Raw genomic sequence first — 21,344 nt, forward strand, 5'->3', positions numbered from 1 at the left:
TGACCAGTGAGCATCTCAAGCCAGCGAGTAGCGTACACATGGCCTGGCACCAGTTCTACACACACCGGCGTCGGGAGGGGCAAAACATCTCGGACTTCGTTGCGGACCTGTGGCGCTTGGCCAGTCTCTAAGTTCTCTGATGCCTGCAGGGGAGAGATGTTAAGGGATTTCTTCATTGAGAGCATTAATCATGCTGGGATTTTCAGGAAGCTCATAGAGACCAAGGACTTGACTTTAGAAGGGGCGGCGTTGATAGCTCAGATCTTCATGGCAGGGGAAGAGGAGACCAAGCTAATTTACGTGCGCAGCCCTGGTCCCAATGTGGCGCTGGACCAGGGAGTTAACATGGTGAACACGGCTCGGGACCCTGCAGGCAGACAAGGGCATTTCGAAACCGCCCAGGCAGCAACAGACTCTAGGGTGGGCCTGTAACAGGGACAATGGAAAGGGGGTCGGCAATTCACGGTATCACGAGGAACAATGCATCCTGCGATAGGACCATTAACACCCACCATCAGAGTGCTTAGAAACAACCAAATAGGCAGTCAGAGAGGAATGCCTGGTAACAGTCCTTTTGTTAACAACAATCTCAGCTCGTGCTGGAGGTGCGGGGATGGACATACTTGGAAAAGCTGCAGGTTTCAGCAATATACCTGTAGGATTTGTAACGTCAGTGGACACTTGGCCAGGACGTGCAAAAAGGCTGTAGCAAGGCTAATTTGCGAGACAGAGGAACCAGACGAAGGGTCTACAATGCTGCAGGATGATGCCTGAGGAAAAGCCATGGATGCTGATGTTCAGCGGGTTCATGTGGCTGACGTCCACAGCTTCATATACTAAAACGCCACCCATGATAGTTTTATTGAATGGCATCCCAGTGCGCATGGAGCTGGATATGGGAGCTAGCCAGTCACTTATGAGCGCCCAACAATTTGAGAGACTATGGCCACATACAGCTAGCAGGCCCAAACTGGAACGCATTGACACGCAGCTACGGGCGTACACCAGAGAGATTACCCCAGTGCTAGGCAGTGCAAACTTGGTGGTAACACATAATGGATCACAGAACCGGCTTGAGATCGTCCCGGGAAATGGCCCCGCGCTCTTGGGGAGGAGTTGGCTAGCCGAGGTGAACTGGAAATGGGGGGAATGTGCCGCCATTTCATCTGTGGAGCGAAGTTCCTGCTCTCAAGTCCTACAAAAATTCGGGTCACTGTTTCAACCAGGTGTCGGAGCGTTGAAGGGCACCAAAGTAGTGATGCGCATCACTCCGGACACCAGACCAGTGCACCACAAAGCCAGAGCGGTGCCGTATGTGATGCGTGAGAAAATGGAAAGTGAATTGGACAGGCTGCTCAGAGAGGGCATAATTTCGGCAGTTGAATTCAGCGACTGGGCAAGTCCTATCGTTCCTGTCCTGAAAGCAGATGGCTCGGTCAGGATTTGTGGTGACTGCAAAGCCACCATCAACCGAGTGTCGCTGCAAGACCAGTACCCACTCCCGAGAGCGGAGGACCATTTTGCCACGCTGGCAGGTGGCAAGCTGTTCACGAAGTTGGACCTCACTTCGGCCTACATGACTCAGGAACTGGCTGAAGAATCCAAGCTTCTGACCACCATCACGATGCACAAGGGATTATTTATCTACAACAGGTGTCCTTTTGGCATTCGTTCGGTGGCAGCTATCTTTCAGAGAAACATGGAAAGCTTGCTCAAATCCATTCCTGGAACAATCGTATTCCAAGACGACATCCGTATAACGGGTCGAGACACCGAGGAACACCTCCACAACCTGGAGGAGGTGCTACGCCGACTGGACTGGGTAGGCTTGCGGCTGAAAAAGGCCAAGTGTGTGTTTTTGGCCCCAGAGGTCGAATTCTTGGGCAGGAGGGTTGCCGCAGATGGGATCCGGCCCACTGAATCAAAAACGGAGGCGATACGCCGGGCGCCCAGGCTCGGCAACACGTCGGAGTTGCGATCATTCCTGGGACTTTTGAACTATTTCGGGAACTTTCTGCCGAACTTAAGCACATTGTTGGAGCCGTTACACATGCTCCTCCGTAAAGGTTGTGAATGGCTTTGGGGGGACTGTCAAGAACGGGCTTTCAATAAGGCGAAGAACCTGCTGTGTTCTAACAAACTGTTGACTTTGTATGACCCCTGTTTTTTAAAAAAAAAAAAACTGGTTTTAACATGCGATGCATCATCCTATGGGGTTGGCTGTGTGTTGCAGCAGGGTAATGATGACGGCCGACTCCAACCGGTGGCTTATGCCTCCAGGTCACTCTCCCAGACAGAGCATGGATATGGCATAGTCGAAAAGGAAGCACTCACTTGTGTTTACGGTGTGAAAAAGATGCACTAGTACCTTTTCGGTAGACGGTTCGAGCTAGAAACTGACCACAAGCCGTTAACATCCCTGTTGTCCGACAGCAAGGCTGTCAATGCCAATGCGTCAGCTCGCATACAGCGATGGGCTCTCACGCTGGCTGCGTATGACTACACCATAAGTCACCGGCCAGGCACCGAAAATTGCGCTCAGCAGGCTCCCACTGGCCACCACTGAGGGCGTCGGAGCAAAGCGCTGAGATGGTCACGGCCGTTGAGGCTTTTGACACCACAGGCTCCCCCATCACAGCCCGCCAGATCAAACTCTGGACCAACAGAGACCCCCTCTTATCCATGATAAAGAAATGTGTTCTGACTGGGGATTGGGCGCCTGCACACGGGGCGTGCCCCGAGGAGGTCAGACCGTTTCAGAGACGGATGGATAAGCTCTCCATCCAAGCCGACTGCCTGCTATGGGGCAGCCGGGTAGTCATGCCTCAGAAAGGAAGGGAAGCATTCATCAGGGAACTCCACAGCGAGCACCCTGGCATCGTGTTAGTGAAGGCCATTGCCCGGTCACATGTATAGTGGCCGGGGATTGACTCAGACCTGGAACACTGGGTTCGCAAGTGCACGATGTGTGCCCAGCTGGGTAATGTCCCCAGGGAGGCCCCACTCAGCCCGTGGCCCTGGCCCACCAGGCCATGGTCGCCTATTCACGTAGACTATGTGGGCCCGTTCATGGGGAAAATGTTCCTGATCGTTGTCGATGCATACTCGAAATGGATCGAGTGCATCATATTAAACTCGTGCACGACATCCATCACCGTGGAGAGTCTGCATACGGTTTTCGCAACCCACGGCTTGCCGGACATCCTGGTCAGCGACAATGGCCCGTGTTTCACCAGCCATGAATTCCAGGAGTTTATGTCGGGCAATGGTATTAAACTCATCTGGACAGCGCCGTTCAAGCCGGCTTCCAATGGCCAGGCGGAACGTGCGGTCCAAGTCATAAAACAGGGCATGCTATCGCGCCTCCTGCTGGCCTACAGGTCCTGCCTGCACTCGCTCACTGGAGTCACGCCAGCGGAACTCCTCATGAAACACATGCTTAAAACGCGGCTGTCCCTCATTCACCCAGCCCTGGCAGACATTGTTGAGGGCAAGCGCCAGTCCCAAACCGAGTTCCATGATCGAAACTCAAGGGGGAGATGTATAGAAATGGATGACCCAGTATTTGTTCTTAACCATGCTTTGGGACCCAAGTGGCTTGAGGGCACAGTAATTGGCAAAGAAGGAAATAGGGTCATAGTGGTCAGACTAAACAATGGGCAGTTATGCAGCAAAAACTTGGACCAAGTAAAGAAAAGGTTCAGCATAGACACGGAGGAACCTGAAGAAGAGCATGAAATGTCACCCACACCACTGCCAGTGGATGAGCAACAAGGACAGTCCACAGTATGCACAGTCCCTGCGGCCAACCCGGACAGGCCGGAATCACCTCAGGTGACAGAGACGCATTGCGAGGCTCAGCCACCAGAGCCACAACTGCGGCGCTCCAAGAGAGAGCGTCGACCACCTGAAAGATTTAACCTTTGACACAAAAAGACGTAAGTGGGGAGGTGATGTCATGTATGTAACCATCATGCAACTAACCTTCATGTAACTGTAACCTTCATGCAACTCCTGTACACTGTACTTATACCCTAGAAATGCACACCCTGACCACGGGGTAAACTTGTGGGAGACACTCCTCACCTCACCTGAGTTTCCAGGTATAAAAGGGGAGGTTCCACCCAGGATCAGCACTCCTTGCTCCGGGGAATAAAGGTTAAGGTCACGTAGTGACTGTGTCTGCAGTACATGCCTCATGTGATTTTGTAGTAAGGTGCAGGAACACCACATTAATATTCCAAAAACATAATCTGCATTTATATAAAACCTTATTACATCCTCATAGCCAAAAGCACTTTACAACCAATGGATCATTTTTGAAATGCAGTTACCATTATTTGGCAGACAAAAGCAATTTGCACACAAAGTCCCCCACACATTAGATGAATTACAAGATGATCTGTCCTTGGTGGTAGTTCAGGTAGCAGTGTTGACGACGACACCAGGAAAACTGCCTGATCATCATGAGCAGGCAGACAGGGCTTAATGTCTCATCTGAATAATGGTATCTCCAACACCTGAAGCACTCCATCAGTACTGCACTGAAATGTCAATCCGTAGTGGGCATTGAACTCTCAGCCTCTGACTCAGAGCAGTGCGCTATTAACTGAACAATGATGACACTTGGACACTAATAAAAGCTCAGTGGGACTAAAAATCAGAAAAGTAATCAGACTCGATAGCATGCAACCCACAATACTGAAGGAGTTTGGGAGAGGAGATAGCGGAAACTGTAACTATAATTTTCAAAAAACCTTTAGAAACAGGACCCGAGTCAAAGGACTAGATGAAGGCAAATCTGTTTAAGAAAGGAGAAAAGGGTAAGCTAGGAAATTATAGGCCAATTAGTCTTGTCTTAAGGAATACATTTCTAAAATCCATAATATGGACGGAACACTTGAACATGGATGAATCAGGGACAGTTAGCAAAGGGCTGGCAGTGCTGTGAAATGTAATTGAATTTTAGGGATAAATCACAATATATAACTAAAAGCACTAGAGTGGATTTTTCTGGATTTTCAGAAGGCATTTGATAATTGCTGTGGAAAGCAAATTAGGGGCATGACAAACTGAGTAAGATTATAGGAAAATATGGACAGAATAGTGAAGTGGGCAGATAAGTGGTAGAATCATTTGAGTGCTGAGAAAGTAACCTGTTTTGAAGAAAATAAGCAATGAAAGGAAGTTATTCTAAATGATAAGGCTCTAATAGAGTGGGACTATAAAAATATCTGATATTGAATTTAGACAACACGTCGGTTAGACCACAGCTGGAAGATTACGTGCAATTCTTGGCACACTATTATAGGAAGGATATTCAAACTATGGAAAGGATATAGTAAGCTTCACCAGAATGATGTCCGGAATTAAAATTTATAGTTCTGAACAAGCACTGGCACATTTGAGGATTTATTTTATTGCATGATAGAAAGTTGAGGATCTAATCGAGAATTTCAAAAATAGAGAGGGTTTTGAGCGGATAGATTGTGAAAAATTATTTCCACAGTTGACAATATTGTAATGGGTTACAGACTCCGGATTTTCACTGAAGGGAAAATTGGATGAATGTTTTTCACACTAAGGGTTAAAAACATATGGCCCTTGTTAACAGAGAATTGAATAAATATTTGAAAAGGAAGAATACAAAAGATGCAAGGAAAAGGCAGGGAATTGGGATCAGATAATTCCAGTTGTAGAACCTTTATCAGCGCAGGCATGAGGTCCAAACGGCGGCCTCCTGTGCAGTAGATGCAATGATTCAGCAATTCTAATTTTCAGTGATTCTGGTTTTTAAAACTGTTGTCATACATTGAAGATTTTTTAAAATTGCTCTGTTAATTTTTCAGATCTTGGAAGACCTAGATGAACAAATCTACTGCATTGGCCTGCAGGAGGAAGCGCTTATAAGGAAGTTAAATGGTATGCGGATACTGGTAATTCTTTTCACATTCTGGCAGCTGAATGTGGTCGACGGAGAAGATGCAATGAGAACATAGATGATTAATTGAAATGATAAACTGCATGAGGCTTTCAGTTTTCAGGAGCAGTCTGATTTATGTGAGAAACATTAAATTTTGTAATGGGATTAATGGTTCCAGCGCAAAAAAAAGAACAGAATGTACAATCAATTTCTGTCACTGCCTTTATTAATTGGTAGTTAATTTTTTATCCCGAGTGCTTCCCTCAAGGTTGTAAGAAAGCCTGTATCAACTTACTACTGCTACTATTTGTTAGCATTATAAATGATATGAGAAGTGAGGAAGAGTTGCAAATATATTGTTGGGCTGTTTGTGTATGGTTGGAATAGGCCTGATTGAAAATAGTTGAGCTATTAATAGAAAATAGTGGCGAGCTAATGAGCTATCCCATACATTTTGAATGACAGTGGAAAAATGGATTGCTATGGAGCTGAAAGTTTGTTGATTTTCAGAACTATAAAGTCAGCTAGTTCCGTCTCAGTTGAATATGGTGTCCACATTGGTTGAAGAAGAAAGGGAGAGCATGGTGTCTTGCCTTCCCTACTCTGGTCAGGTCATTGAATTTCTTGCGGCACTGCTCTGCCATCCTGGGGACTGTGATGTGGAATTCAGTGCCACTCGCCTCCATCCACACCCACCTCCTGATGTGGGAGAGCCGAGGAGCCAATTACTCCATCCTTCTATCTCGTCCAAGAGAGCCTACAGGTCGTCTTCCACAAAGTTTTCAGCCCTGTTCCTGGCAGCGTTCTCCTGTGATTTGTCATCTAAGAGAAGGGAGACTCTCTAGAGCAATTTGAATGAATTATTTAAAAAATATTTGAGTTGTGTGCTGTTTACTTGCACTACCCAATTGCTGGACAGACCACCACCTAATCCGTTGTCATTAACATCAATATAGCCCCAAAGCAGCAATGGCAGCACACAGTGCCGCAGAAAAATCAACACTGGGGCACTTAAAGACCCAGTGAAGAAAGCCCTATACAGCCAGTGCCTTACTGCCAACCTGGCACCTCTCCATAATCCTGAGATGCAGAGTGCCCACAGCATCTGGTCTGCCCTCGAGGCCTCCATAACCAGCGCCTGCGAAGAGACGCTTAGTCACTCAACCAGGAAACACCAAGACTGGTTTGACGAGAATGTCCAGGAGCTAATAAGCTGCAAGTGCAAGGCATTTCTGAACTTAATGCAGCAACCCAACTTGGGAGCAGCAAAGCAGCTCTACAGGCAGCTGAAGCCCAAGGTCCAACAAAAAACCTGCGAACTCAAGAATAGATGGTAGGTGGAGAAAGCACACGAGATCCAGCAGCTGGCCGACAACCACGATGTGCGAGGATTCTTCAGCGCAGTCAAAGCCGTCTATGGCCCAAAGCCCCACCCCACTGCTGGCAAGAATGGTGAGGCACTCATTAAGGACACAGAGGCAGTCAGGGCCCGCTGGAAGGAGCACTTTGAAGATCTCCTTAACCGAGACTCTGCCCTTGATACGAGTGTCCTCAGCTCCAGCCCGCAGCATTCTTCCCCACCACCATCTCCGCAAAACCCCAGCCCTGCAAGAGGTAGAAAAGGCCATCAGTCAGCTCAAGAACAACAAGGCATCAGGAACAGATGGAATCCTTGCTGAGGCACTAAAATATGGCAGAGAGGCACTATTGGCACAGATACATTACCCCATCTCTCTTATCTGGAAGGAGGAGAGCATGTCAGGAGATCTCTGAGAAGCTATAATCGTGACCATCTTCAAAAAAGTGGATGTCCGACTGTGGCAATGATAGAGGAATCTCCTTGCTGTCGGCCATTGGGAAAGTCATCACTAGAATCCTCCTCAACCATCTTCTCCCTGTGACTGAAGAACTCCTCCCAGAGTCACAATGCGGATTCCGTTCACTACGGGGTACAATGAACATGATCTTCACCGCGCGACAACTACAAGAGAAATGCAGGGAACAGCACCAACCCTTGTACATGGCCTTCTTTGACCTCACAAAGGCCTTTGACACTGTCAACCATGAGGGACTATGGAGCGTCTTCCGTTTTGGCTGCCCCCAAAAGTTTGTCACCATCCTCAGCCTGCTCCATGACGACATGCAAGCCGTGATCCTGACCAACGGATCCACAACCGACCCAATCCATGTCCGGACCAGGGTCAAGCAGGTCTGCGTCATCGCGCCAACCCTCTTCTCGATCTTCCTCGCTGCAATGCTCTATCTCATGCTCAACAAGCTCCCCACTGGAGTGAAATGAAACGATAGAATCAGTGGGAACCTGTTCAACCTACGTTGCCTCCAGCCTAGATCCAAGATCGTCCCATCCCCTGTCATCGAACGACGCTTGCATCTGCTCACACTCAGAGGCCGAACTCCAAGCCACCGTCAGCACTTTCACCGACGCGTATGAAAGCATGGGCCTTGCGCGAAACATCTGTAAGGCAACGGTCCTCCACCAACCTGACCCCGTCACACAGCACTGCCCCCCTCCCCCCACTCATCAAGATCCAAAGCTCGGCCTTGGACAAAGTGGACCATTTTCCATACCGCGGGAGCCTGCTATCAGCAAGGGCAGAAATCGGTGATGAGGTCCAACACCGCGTCCAGTGTACCAGCGCAGCCTTCAGTCGCCTGAGTAAGAGAGTGTTTGAAGACCAGGACCTCAAATCTGGCACCAAGCTTATGGTCTACAGGGCAGTAGTGATACCCGCCCTCCTATATGACTCAGACGTGGACGATATACAGCAGACATCTCAAAGCGCTGGAGCAGTACCACCAGCGCTGCCTCCGCAAGATCCTGCAAATCCACTGGGAGGATAAACACGCCAACGTCTGTGTCCTCGCCCAGGCCAACATCCCCAGATTCGAAGTGCTGACCGCACTCGACCAGCTCCATTACCCGACACAAGACTCCCTAAGCAAGTGCTCTTTTCAGAACTCCTACACGGCAAGCGAGCCCCAGGTGGGCAGAGGAAACTCTTCAAGAACACCTTCAAAGACTCCTTGATAAAGTGTAACATCCCCACCGGCACCTGGGAATCCCTGGCCTTAGACCGCCCAAAGTGGAGGAAGAGCATCCGGGAGGGCGCTGAGCACCTGAGTCTCGTCACTGAGAACATGGAGAAACCAAGCGCAGACAGCAGAAGGAGCGTGCGGCAAACCAGGCTCCCCACCCACCCTTTCCATCAACTGCTGTCTGCCCCATCTGTGACAGAGACTGTAATTCCCGTATTGGACTGCACAGCCACCTGAGAATTCAGAGAGTCGATTTCGAGGGACTGCCTATGATGATGACTACCCAACAACATAACTTGCATTTATATAGCACCTTTAGCGTAATAAAATGTACCCAGCCTCACTCTGAAGTCAAACATTTTTTCTCCAACTTTTATAGTCCTACACCATAGCAAATTGAGACCCCATTGGTTCTGTCTCAATTACACTTGAATCCTACTGGACGAACGTGTGGAGTTATGGCCATTTTACGCATGGACGTATTCTAGTGAGATTTGCGGCAAATTTGAGCATAACTTGTCATTGATAAAATGGGCACGGGATTGGATGCATTTATGGTCCAACTTCTGAGTTGCGTCCACGGAGGAAATTTCAGGCCTCTGTCTCCTGACTTAAAAATAGGATGTTCTTCGGGGCACAGAAAGCACCCTGGTTGTAGGATCATTGGTATGATTATAATCGGTTGCTAGTTCATAAGATACACATGGGGTTATGCTGCCTGTCTCCTCCCAAACTCCAAGAATAGATGAAGAAATGTGGTCCAGTTCTCCCAGATTCTCTCATTTTGGAAGGTTTTAAATAATTTGAGCAAAGTAGCCTGTCGTACCAAGTAATCTCCCATAACTCTTCAAATTTTCTGGGTCGAAAAAGATCTGTAGAATAAAAGGGGTAGCATATTCTCTCTCTAGTTAAATGCATAAGTGATCATTATTTTACTTGTGGTGAAAAGAATGAGAGGGAGAACCTTCCAGCAAGTGAGAATATTCTTGATTTTCGTCTTAAGTTCATCAAAAGGAGGCCTGGCTAACAGTAAAGGCATAGATATTTTATACCTTAATTAAATTGTTTAAAAGGGAGGCCCTCCTAGCTCAAAGCAACTAAGGATGGGCAATAAACGTGGCTTTGCCAGTGTTGTCTACATCCTGAGAACAAATTGGATAAAAAATGATCTTTCTCATTAACGAATGAATGCGTGTAGCTTACTCTGTAGCAAACTTTGTGGTTGGACTGTATATGCAAAATTAATAGTGTGTATATTTTCAGTTGATAACTTTTGTACTTGTTTGTTATACAAAAGGTTCACTGCTAAATCTTTAACTTTGGGTGGCTTCATGTGCTGTGCACGTCTTCCACGTATAGATGTATAAAAGACATTGTGAGGCTTTTAGCAGGCTTGTTAAACTTTCCATTATACTCAACTTGTATGTCACAATCCTGGTACAATCACTGGGTTCAAGCCAAGATACTTTATTATGAAGTCATGCAAGTAACTGGTGTACTGATGCATAGTGATTACTTTCTATTTAAAGCAAAACAAAAATACAGATCTAACAACTGATGGTAATTAAATTTAGACTCTTTAGAAACTCGGAGCTGATTGACTTGGGCTGATTTTGATTTTTCACCAAACAAGTGAAGATCAACTGATTTTCATAGCTTTGAAAATGTAAGAAGTAGTTATAATGCAGTACTTATCAGTGGATGTTTGAAGTCTGCTGGTTACTGTTGGGGTCATTTCAAAAGTGTTTTCAAGAAAATTTCAGAATATCATATGGGGCTAAAAATTCGGGGGCTTAACGCCATGCGTTACTGGCAAAAAATAGTAAAGAGGGCGGCTGCTGCTCTTTCGCCAGCTGATGATGTGTCCCGCAGCGGCCTCCCATTTCCCCAGGCCCAATAGCGCTGCTGTTGAGTATCGCCCTGCAATGAAAAATGATGGAGTGGTGACGTCATGCTGACTTGACGTTACCACAAAGAACTTTGACCCTTGTACTGAGTTCAGCGCTGAGTTCTAAGCACGCCAGGTAAACCCAGCCTGCAAGCAGACTCTCCAAAGTGCTGTCAGTACCTTTTCAAGGGACATGTAAATCTTTCGAGTAAGCTTGCATTTAAGTTTTTGGACTGGATTTTTTTTTGATTTTTGCTGACGTAATGGCTTGCTGAAATAGATGTTACAAATTTTTTAAATGTGTAGGAAATGCTATTGGATGCTTGCAAGGCCTGGCAAAGGAAGACCTCGGAGAACAGAAAATACTGCACATACATAGTGGGTCAGACAACATCTGTGGAGAGAGAGAGAAACAGAGTTCATGTCTCGGGTCACGATGCTGCCTGACCTGCTGGGTATTTGCAGAATTTTATGCTGTAATTTCAGATTTGTAGCTTCCCCTCTCGGAGGAAGAGTAAGATGCCGAAGAGGAGAAAGCAGAAGGAAGGATGCAACCCAGGCAGCCCCTTTATGGCCAGGATATCCAGCATGGAATAATTCCCCTTTCAACATTAGTCCCACACTTTACCTTCCCTCTGTTACAGACCATCGCAGTGTCCTCTTGGCCACGATGCTGAAATAAAAGCCACCACAAAGCAAACTTTCCAATTCAGCTTTACACATCTATCCATCCAATATGACATAAAGAAATCAACTAATAGACCTTATTCTTTCTGTTAGTGATTGTCTTGTGTGTGCCTTTGTCTTATCGACTGATGTCACGCAGTGCTACCCCAGTGGCTGCAGCATGGCTGGTAGAACGCTGCTGACTTTTAGCGGGAGACACTGAATATGGCCTTGCTGGTTGACCTTGAGGAGTTGGTGGCTGGGAGTATCAAATCAAGTGACCGTGTTCCTTCTGCTTCTTTATCATCATCTCATTGTCATCTCATCAACTTCATTTTTTTTTCTTCATCATCATTCTCCTCTCCCTCTTCTTGGCCAACCATTGGCTGGGCAGGCTGCATTTCTTGAGTGTGTGAAATGAGGAAGGCACATGGGTGGAGTTGTGGTGAAGGAAGGGTGAGAAAGCAAGAGGTGTATACCAGAAGGAGGATAACATATGAGGATACCAGCATCTTGTATCCTTTCTGCCCTACCGCTAGCCAAGGGCTCAACTATGTCCCTGCTGAGAATGGCCGGCACCATTTTCTCCGAGGGGGTGATGTGAGGCTAGGAATGGGAGATGTTTGGTCGTAATTATTGGTAGGTGAGGGGTGGGGCGGGCGGTGTCATGCATTGAACCATTGAACAATGTGTGAGGCTAGTGATGCAATTGGTAGGAGACAGCTGTTGAAGATACATTCACTGACCTTGACCAGTGGTCTGAGGTCATGAAGCTTCCTTGGGAACTGGAGCCAGGTGGTGGGGGCGACCAGTGACAGCCTCTGTGATGTGGCCCAGCATCGTCCTTTCTGCAGGACCGCCTGGCCTCTGTGGATAGAGGACCTCTCTTGCATTGTTGACCCCCTGCACAAAGCTGGCGTGCCTCTTCCCTGGTTTGCTGAACCATTTGTGTTAGTGCTGAAGCACTTTTCACATTTTTTTGAGGTTCGGAAGGGAATTCAGCTGAAGACTCTCATTTGGGACTTCTTTTTAATGTTCATCGTTTTTAAAGGCAGGGGCTGAAAACTGCATTTTTTCCACTTTATTTTAATTTTTATTAGTTCTGAATGCATTGCATTTTTTATTCCTGGCCCTTTTAATTGCGCATAGTCCCTTGTGAACTTCATAGCCTCTTTCCCAGAGGCTGTTGGAAGCTGGAACGCCACTTCAGGATGGGAGCTTTGACTTCCATGCCTGCAATAACACCACCAGGAAGGCGTAACACAATCAGTTAGCGCTGGGATAAAAATCTTTAGCCCCTAAGCGCAAATTTTTTGCGGGTAGTGCTTCGCCCATTTTCAGTGGCTGTTAACCCGAGTTGCTAGTGACAGCTCTCGTGGCAGACATGAATTTTTCCACCCATATTTTTAAATGTTCAGCAATCAGTATCGACATATATACCTGAGAAGGCATCATATCAATGCAAACTTTTTTATCTCCTCAAGGTGAAGAATACAACAGTTCGGGGGAGCAATGTTTCTACTTTTTGTACCCTGCCTCAAGTATTTTTAGGCCTGACATAACATGAATTTCGGGCCTAAAAACCGGCCTAAACAAATTTCTCCCCACACTCATTTTCACCAGTAGCATGTGCAGGCACTTCAGTGCTCTACGCTGTAGACAAAATATAATATGAATCTTACACCCAATGAAGATGTGGTGTTTTGGTAGGTTTTGGCTAAGAATTAAAGATATCAAGAATGAGCAGAGATCTAATTTTACTTTAACTCATGAATTTACATACAATCATCCGGCACCAGCTAAAACTTTTGCAAAAAATTCCAGGCTTTTAAGTGTCAGCATTGCATGATTGTTTTTTTCAGAGATTTGTAACGTATGTTTTTGTGGAAATTAAATTTTATTTGATCAGAATATTTACATAGCATCCTGGCAGGTAGCTGTTAAAGCTCGCCACAATGGTCAGCAGTTTGGCTTTCAATCATGATTGACGATGAATGTGTGAAGTATCAATATGCAGAGTTTAATCTCTCAGTTGGGAGAAAAAGAGGAAAATTCTGATTCTGGGGTGTGATGAATAATCCCCCTTGATTATTGGCCTGTTTTATATCTTTAAATGAGAGGAGGGGAGACAGCAGGAGGTGAAATGAAAGAAGTGATATATATTTGTTTACAAGGTGAAGCTCCAGGAATCTGGAAAAAAAATTGATGACCCGTACATAAAATGGCCTTTTAATTTTGTTATCTTCAGAGAACAGGCATTTTGATTTCAGTGAGCTGCAATTGCTGCATACAGATGGGGATTCAAAGTCCGAGAGGGAGCTGGGAAGCAGATTGAGACGAGAAGTAGAAGAAAAGGGAGGGAGAGACTACATCCTGGAACGAAAAGGACAGTGAATCCACAATTATCTGAAGAGTGGTACAAGGCCATGAGTCAGAAGTTTGTGGCTTCAAGTCCCACTCCAGAGGCTTGAGCACATAAATTTAGGCTGACACTTCAGTGGAGTGCTGCACTGTTGGAGGTGCCGTCTTTTGGATGAGATATTAAACTGAATCTGCTCTCTCAGATGGATGTTAAAGATCCCATGGCACTATTTTGAAGAAGAGCAGGGGAGTTATCCCCAGCGTCCTGGCCAATATTTATCCCTCAATCAACATTATCACATTGCTGTTTGTGGGAGCTTGCTGTGTGCAAATTGGTTGCCACGTTTCCCACATTACAACAGTGACTACACTAAAAGTAGTTAATTGGCTGTAAAACGCTTTGAGACACCTGTTGGTCGTGAAAGGCACTATATAAATGCAAGTCTCTTTTTTTCGTGAGAGTAGATGAATGCGAGTGAGTTACAGTACCATCCTTTGACAATGAATCGTGTATTGAGATGATTGTTTCCCCTCTTTTTGAAACCTTAAGCAGTGACTTAAACTTCTACAGGATGATACGCAATAAGCCGTGGTGACTTGTTCTTCCACTTGCTTTTGATAATTTGACATAGTCTCACGTAACATTTTTGCTAATTTCAATATATGTTCAATAGGTTGGACAATATGCGATTTATCCTGTATGATAGACATCTCTAATTACAAGAATAGTTTTTTCCCTTGCCTATAGCTATTAGTTCTTCTCGAGTTCAAGAGGCACTGGGTGTGGTTGGATCAAAAACACTTACTTGATCAAAGACATTTAATTTTCATTACCTATTCAATGAAGATGAAAGGTTGTTGTATTTGAGGCCAGTTACAGTGTTAGGAGTGAACTAATTGGTGTCGCTCTGCCAGTTGCCCGGGGGTGTCAGTAATCTAGCCACTTGCATGCTTTTCTTTGAGCAACTGAATCTGTGTCTCAGAACTAGGAAGATAACAAAATTAAACAGTTATGTGATTTTAAATGAACTGTACAGTGGGTTCAGTTGTGAGCCCATATTACATATCTGAACAAGCCCAAGCAAGTGATTACCACAAATTTGTTGGTTGACTGCATTGCTGACATTTGAGTTTTTGAGCATGTTTGAAAATGATTGATTTTTTTGAAGTAGGGGATAGTTAAACTTCACTTACAATATAAAAGTCAGAAAGTTGTGAATTCTCGCATAGATTGAAATTATTTTTAATCCCTTCCAGCACCAGCCTCCTGCTTATTTCATTTTTAAGTGACAATATGTGCTTTGATAGAAGCTCAGCACAAAATTTTACCTTCCCTCAAATATTTTTGTTAGATTGTGACTCTTCCAAGAGATTTCATTAGTTTAGGGAAAACAATTTAGGACTCCTTGGCTGGGAAATTGGAGCCCTTCGTGCCAGCCGTTCAGGCTGGTTTGGAAGAAGAAATGGTGGCCGTTTTGCTTCGGCCTGCTTCCGGTAGGGAACACGATGACCGCCATTTTGGACAGGTTGACAGCGCTGTTGTTGCCTGCGCTTGCTTCCCATATTCAAATGCAACACCTGAATTGACGCATGATCTGGGATTTTGGACGTCACTGATCTTACTAACACCTTCTCCAAACCACGTACAGAGGAACACGCATGCAACAGTATAACTGAGCCGCTGCCCGCGCTTCTTACAGGGACAACACAGCTTTCGGGTAAGTTTAGATGTTTGCTTTTAGACTGGTTTCTTTACATTTTATTGGAGTAGTGGCTTGGTGCAATACATTTAAAAAGTTGTGCATTGAGTGCTGCTGGACGTTTGGATGGCCCTGGTTCTTAAAGGAGGGCCTCTGAGAACACCACTTGCTCCCAGTCCTAGTTGCAGTCTCCCTTATGCTGTATTATGACATGGAGATAGAGCAGAGGCAGCAAAGGGGACAAGCTGCATGCAGAGGGAAGGGGAGGAAGTGGAAGTAATCCAGACAGCCCCTTTCTAGCCGGCATATCCAGAATCGAATCATCTGCCTGCGGTACCAGTGACCACAACCCCAATTCCCCTTTCAACATTTGTCCTACACCTTACCTTCCCTCTGTTACTGACCATCACAGTGTCCTCTTCGCCACAATGCTGAAAAAAAAGCCACCACAAAGTAAAATTTCCAATCCCATTTCACCCATATGGGCATCCAATATTACATCAAAAAATCAACTAATCCCCCTTGTGCATTCCCTTAGTGACTGTCTTGCATGTGCCTTTGCCTATCCTAGTGCCGTTGCGCAGTGATGCCCCAGTGGCTGAAGCATGGTTAATGGAAGGCTGCTGACTTTCTGTGGGGGACACTGTAGATAGCCTTGCATCCGAGATCCTTGGTGCCCTTTTCCTGGCCTGTTGAGCCATTTTTGTTAATGCTGAAGCACTTTTAGCAGTTTTGATCAGTAGAAGGTAGCTCACCTTTAAGAGATGCAGATTGACTAGCGCTGAAGCAATTTTTTATTTTTTCAATCTGTCGAAGGCAGCTCACCTTTAGTCGATGCAGACTCCAGTGAAGAGAAGCAGGCTAGCATTAAATAAAGCGAGATTTGCTCCATCACCACTAACTTGGGGCCCTTAACTGACCATACAACCTGTCAGCAGTGTGTTCCACACTAGGCTGTGCTCTACAATCATGGTAGTTAGCAGGCAGCACGACGTTGACATGCTGTTTGCGCTTTTTGATCAGGTGAGGGCATATCTCCCACCGCGGTGCCTGTGCCCGTTTTCTAGCAGTATCGAATTTCTAGGTTGCCAAGTCTTCCTTTGGACTAGGCACCTGTACATAAAATGCTTAGTGTATAGCATTTTCTTAAACTTGGAGTGTGCTTTAATATTATTGCTATAATTGTGCTCCTATAACATGGTCAGCAACAACAACTTGCATTTATATCGTGCCTTAAACACAGCAAAACATCCCAAGGTGCTTCACAACAGATTATCAATCACCGAGCCACACAAGGCGATACTAGGATAGGTGACCAAAAGCTTGGTCAAAGCGGTAGGTTTTAAGTAGCATCTTAAAGGAAGAGAGAGAAGTGGCGAGGTTTAGGGAGAGAATTCCAGAGCTTCGGGCCTAGGGAGCTGAAAGCATGGGCAACAGTGGTGAATTAGGGATGCGCAAGATGCCAGAATTGGAGGAAGGTTGTCGGCCTGGAAGATGGGGAGTGGCGAGGCCATGGGATTTGAAAACAAGGATGAGAATTTTAAAATTGAGGCATTGCCAGACTTGGAGCCCATATAGGTCAGCGAGCACAGGGGTGATGGGTGAACAGGGATTGGTACGAGGAAAGATGGTTTAGATAAGCACAAGTTTATGTCGGGTGGAAGATGGGAGGCTGGTCAGGAGAGCATTAGAATAGTCATGTCCAGAGGTAACAAAGGCATGGATAAGGGTTTCATGAGGTAAGGTGGGGTGGAGAAGGGTGATGTTACAGAGTTGGAAGTAGGCGGTCTTGGTGATGGGGCAGATAAGCGGTAGGAAACTCGTCTCTGGGTCAAACACAATATCAAGGTTGTGAATGGTCTGGTTCAGCTTCAGACAGTTGCCAGGGAGAGGGATGGAATCGGTTAACAGGGAACAGAGCTTGTGGCAGGGACCAAGACAGTGGCTTTGGTCTTCCCAATATTTGTTTGGAGGGAGTTTCTGCTCATCCGATATTGAATGTCAGATAAACACTGTCAGAGGGGTCAAGAGAGGTGGTGATGAGATATAGCTGAGTGTCGTCAGCGTACATGTGGAACCTGACACTGTTTTTGGATGATGTGATCGAGGGGCAGCATGTAGATGAGAAATAGAAGGGGGCCAAGGATTAGCCAAAGATAACGGTGCAAGAGTGGGTAGAGAAGCCTTTGCAGGGGATTCTCTGACTACGATTGGATAGACAAGAATGGAACCAGGCAAGTTCAGTCCCACTCACCTGGATGATGGAGGAGGATGATGCGGTCGATGACATCAGCCAAGTAACTATGTTAGCCTTTTTATAACAGAACATGGGACCAGTGTGGTCTCTACTATTCCTCCTCCAGCCAGCAGTGTGTATATTTGATTTTTTTTTTAAATGGTACTCTTTTAAAATTAATTCATCTTAATTATTGCAGTACTACCTCATGAGATCTGCAAAGCATGTAGTTCTGACAAAAGTGGAAATGTCTACTGTATTCTTTGTACTTCTGAATATTAGAACATTGCTTGACATTAGTTATTTTAAAAAGTTTGTTATTTTCCACAGTGATCTTGTAATAGTAATTAGATTAGTTTATTCATTCAACAGAAGCACTCTGTCAGTTGTGGAATCCTGTGCCAACACCAAACACCCTATATTGTGACTTCTCTCATTGTGATTGCCAAATTGTGGGCAGTTTTGTGTTATGGGCTTGTGGCCAGTTGGCACAAGGTTGAAAAATCGCCCAAGCTGCTTTGAGAGGACACATATGACTGGCAGAGGTAAGAGACTCTAATCCCATCATTTGGATTGGATTCAAACCCAGATCCTGTTGGTGAAGAAACAATGTGTTAATTCTCTGCACGTTTAAGACAGTTGGGCCCCGAAATTGGGAGGTTTACCGCTAGCCATTGAGGCCGGTTTTGCTGAAAAAATGGCAGTTGCCTTGCTGGCCATCCGCCATTTTGGGTAGCGTTGCCATTGCATGCGCTCGCCGCCCACGTTTAAATGATGCAGATCATGACGTCAATCGGTGTGCAATGCCTGAATTGACGCATGACTGATTTTGGACGTTGCCACTCTCGATACAGCCCTCTCCAAACCACACACAGAAGAACGTGTGCAGCAGCACTACAGAGATGCTGCCAACGCTTCTTAAAGAGATACATCTTTCTGCTTCGGTTAGATTTTTGCGTTAGAACATTTTTTTGCATTTTATTGGAGTAGTGGCTTGGTGCAATACATTTTAAAAAGTTGTTAGTGTACAGGGTGTGCTGCTGGACATTTTCACGGTTCTGGTTATTAATGAAAGGTTGCTGAGAAGACCACATTCCCCCAGTCCTGGGGGCTCTAGTTGCAGTCCCCCTTAAGCTGCAACATCACATGGAGATGAAGCAGAGGCACTACAGGGGACAAGCCGCTCACAGAGGGAGCAGGAACATAGTGGTTATGTTACCGGACTAGCAATACAGAGGCCTGGACTAATGATACGGAGACGTGAGTTCAAATCTCACCACGGCAGCTGGGGAATTTAAATTCAGTTAATTAATTAAATCTGGAATAAAGAGCTAGCATCAGTAAAAGTGACCATGTAACTACTGGATTGTCATAAAAACCCATCTGGTTCACTAATGACCTTTTAGGGAAGGAAATCTGCTGTCCTTATCTGGTCTAGCCTATATGTGACTCCAGTCCCACAGCAATGTGGTTGACTCTTAACTGCCCTCTGAAATGGTATACCTTCTTCTCAAGTTAGCCTTGCCAGCGTCACCCATATTCCGTGAATGGAAAAAAAAAGCAGAAGGATAGAGGCAACTCAGACAGCCCCTTTCTGACTGGGATATCCGGGATCGAATCATCCGCCTGTGGTACTAGTGAACGCAATCCCAGTTCCACTTTCAGCATTTGTCTCACAACTTACCTTCCCTCTGTAACTGACTATCACAGTATCCTCTTGGTCACAATGCTGAGATAAAAACCATCACAAAGCAAACTTTCCAATCCAATTGTATCCATATATGCATCAAATATTACATAAAAATATTAACCCTTGTGCATTCCCTTAGTGACTGTTTTGCATGTGCCTTTGCCTAACCTAGTGCTGTTACACAGTGCTATCCTAGTAGCTGCAGCATGGCTAGTGGAAGGCACAAGGTGTGGTGAGGGGAGGAGGAGAAAGCAACAGAGGCTTGATTACACCATGTGCAGCTTGTATATCAGATGATATTGTGGGTTGTGAGAAGGAGTGGAACATATGAGGATATCAGCATCTTGTATTATTTCAGCCCTGCCGCTGGCCAAGTGCTCAGCCATGCCCCCGCCAAGAATGGCCAGCACCGTCTCCTCCATCGGGTGAGGTGAAACTAGGAATGTGAGATGTGCCTCACGTTTGGTAGAGATTGTTGGTAGGGGCGTGATGAGGGAGTCGTTCATTGAGGAGTGTGTGAGGCTAGTGGTGCAGTTGGTAGGAGCTGGCTTTTGAAGATGCGTTAACTGATCTTGCCCACACTTTAGAGGTCATAAAACTTCTTTGGGCACTGGAGCCAGTTCCTGGGGGCGACACTGCAGGCAGTGACGATCTTGGCTATCTGGTCCCACATCCTCCTTTCTGGAAGGCCTCCTGGCCCACTGAGGATAGAGGACCTCTGTTCCATTCTTGACACCCTGCACAAAGCTCGAGCGCTGTGTCCGCGACCCTGGGTGCCCTTTCCCTGGCCTGTTGAACCTTTTGTGTTAGTGCTGAAGCATTTTTAGCATTTTTTATGTGCAGAAGGCAGTTCAGTTTAAAGAGGTGCAGACTGCCTAGTTCTGAAGGATTTTTAATTTTTTTTCAGTCGATAGTTAAGCTTTAAGAACTAGACTCTACCTTGAAAAGGAACAAAAGAACATAAGAAATAGGCGCAGGAGTAGGCCATTTGGCCCCTTGAGCCTGCTCCGCCATTCAATAAGATTATGGCTGATCTAATCATGGACTCTGCTCTATTTCCCCGCTTGCTCCCCATAACCCTTTACTCCTTTATTGCTCAAAAATCTGTCTATCTCTGCCTTAAATATAGTCAATGACCCAGCTTTCACCGCTCTCTGGGGCAGAGAATTCCATGGATTTACAACCCTCTGAAAGAAGAAATTTCTCCTCATCTTGGTTTTAAATGGGTGGCCCCTTATTCTATGTCCCGTAATTTTAGTTTCGCCTATGAGTGAAAATATCCTCTCTGCATCCATCTTGTCGAGCTCCCTCATTATCTTATGTTTCAATAAGATCACCTCTAATTCCTCTGAACTCCAATGTATATAGGCCCAACCTACTCAACCTATCTTCGTAAGTCACCCCCGTCATCTCCTGAATCAACCTAGTGAACCTTCTGTGAACAGCCTCTAATGCAAGTATATCCTTCCTTAAATACGGAGACCAAAACTGTACGCAGTACTCCAGGTGTGGTCTCACCAATACCCTGTACAGTTGTAGCAGGACTTCTCTGCTTTTATACTCTATCCCCCTTGCAATAAAGGCCAACATTCCATTTGCCTTCCTGATTACTTGCTGTACCTGCATACTAACTTTTTGTGTTTCATGCATCAGGACCCCCAGTTCCCTCTGTACTACAGAACTTTGCAATTTTTCTCCATTAAATTATAATTTGCTTTTCTATTATTTCTGCCAAAGTGGACAACCTCACATTTTCCCACATTGTACTCCATCTGCCAAATTTTTGCCCACTCACTTAGCCTGTCTATATCTCTTTGCAGATT

At 45.8% G+C, this 21,344-nt stretch overlaps 1 protein-coding gene across 3 annotated transcripts in view; it reads left to right on the top strand.

Moving 5' to 3' along the window:
* Nucleotides 1–21,344, top strand: part of lmbr1 (limb development membrane protein 1) — a 245,541-nt gene that overhangs the window by 136,667 nt on the left and 87,530 nt on the right. For all 3 annotated transcript variants that reach the window (XM_070881637.1, XM_070881639.1, XM_070881638.1), the window contains one exon: nt 5,850–5,922. In XM_070881637.1, coding sequence (XP_070737738.1) covers nt 5,850–5,922 — 73 coding nt within the window. The remainder of the gene's footprint in view (nt 1–5,849; nt 5,923–21,344) is intronic.

The sequence above is a fragment of the Pristiophorus japonicus genome, chromosome 5 (assembly GCF_044704955.1).
Source record: "Pristiophorus japonicus isolate sPriJap1 chromosome 5, sPriJap1.hap1, whole genome shotgun sequence".
NCBI lineage: Eukaryota > Metazoa > Chordata > Chondrichthyes > Pristiophoridae > Pristiophorus > Pristiophorus japonicus.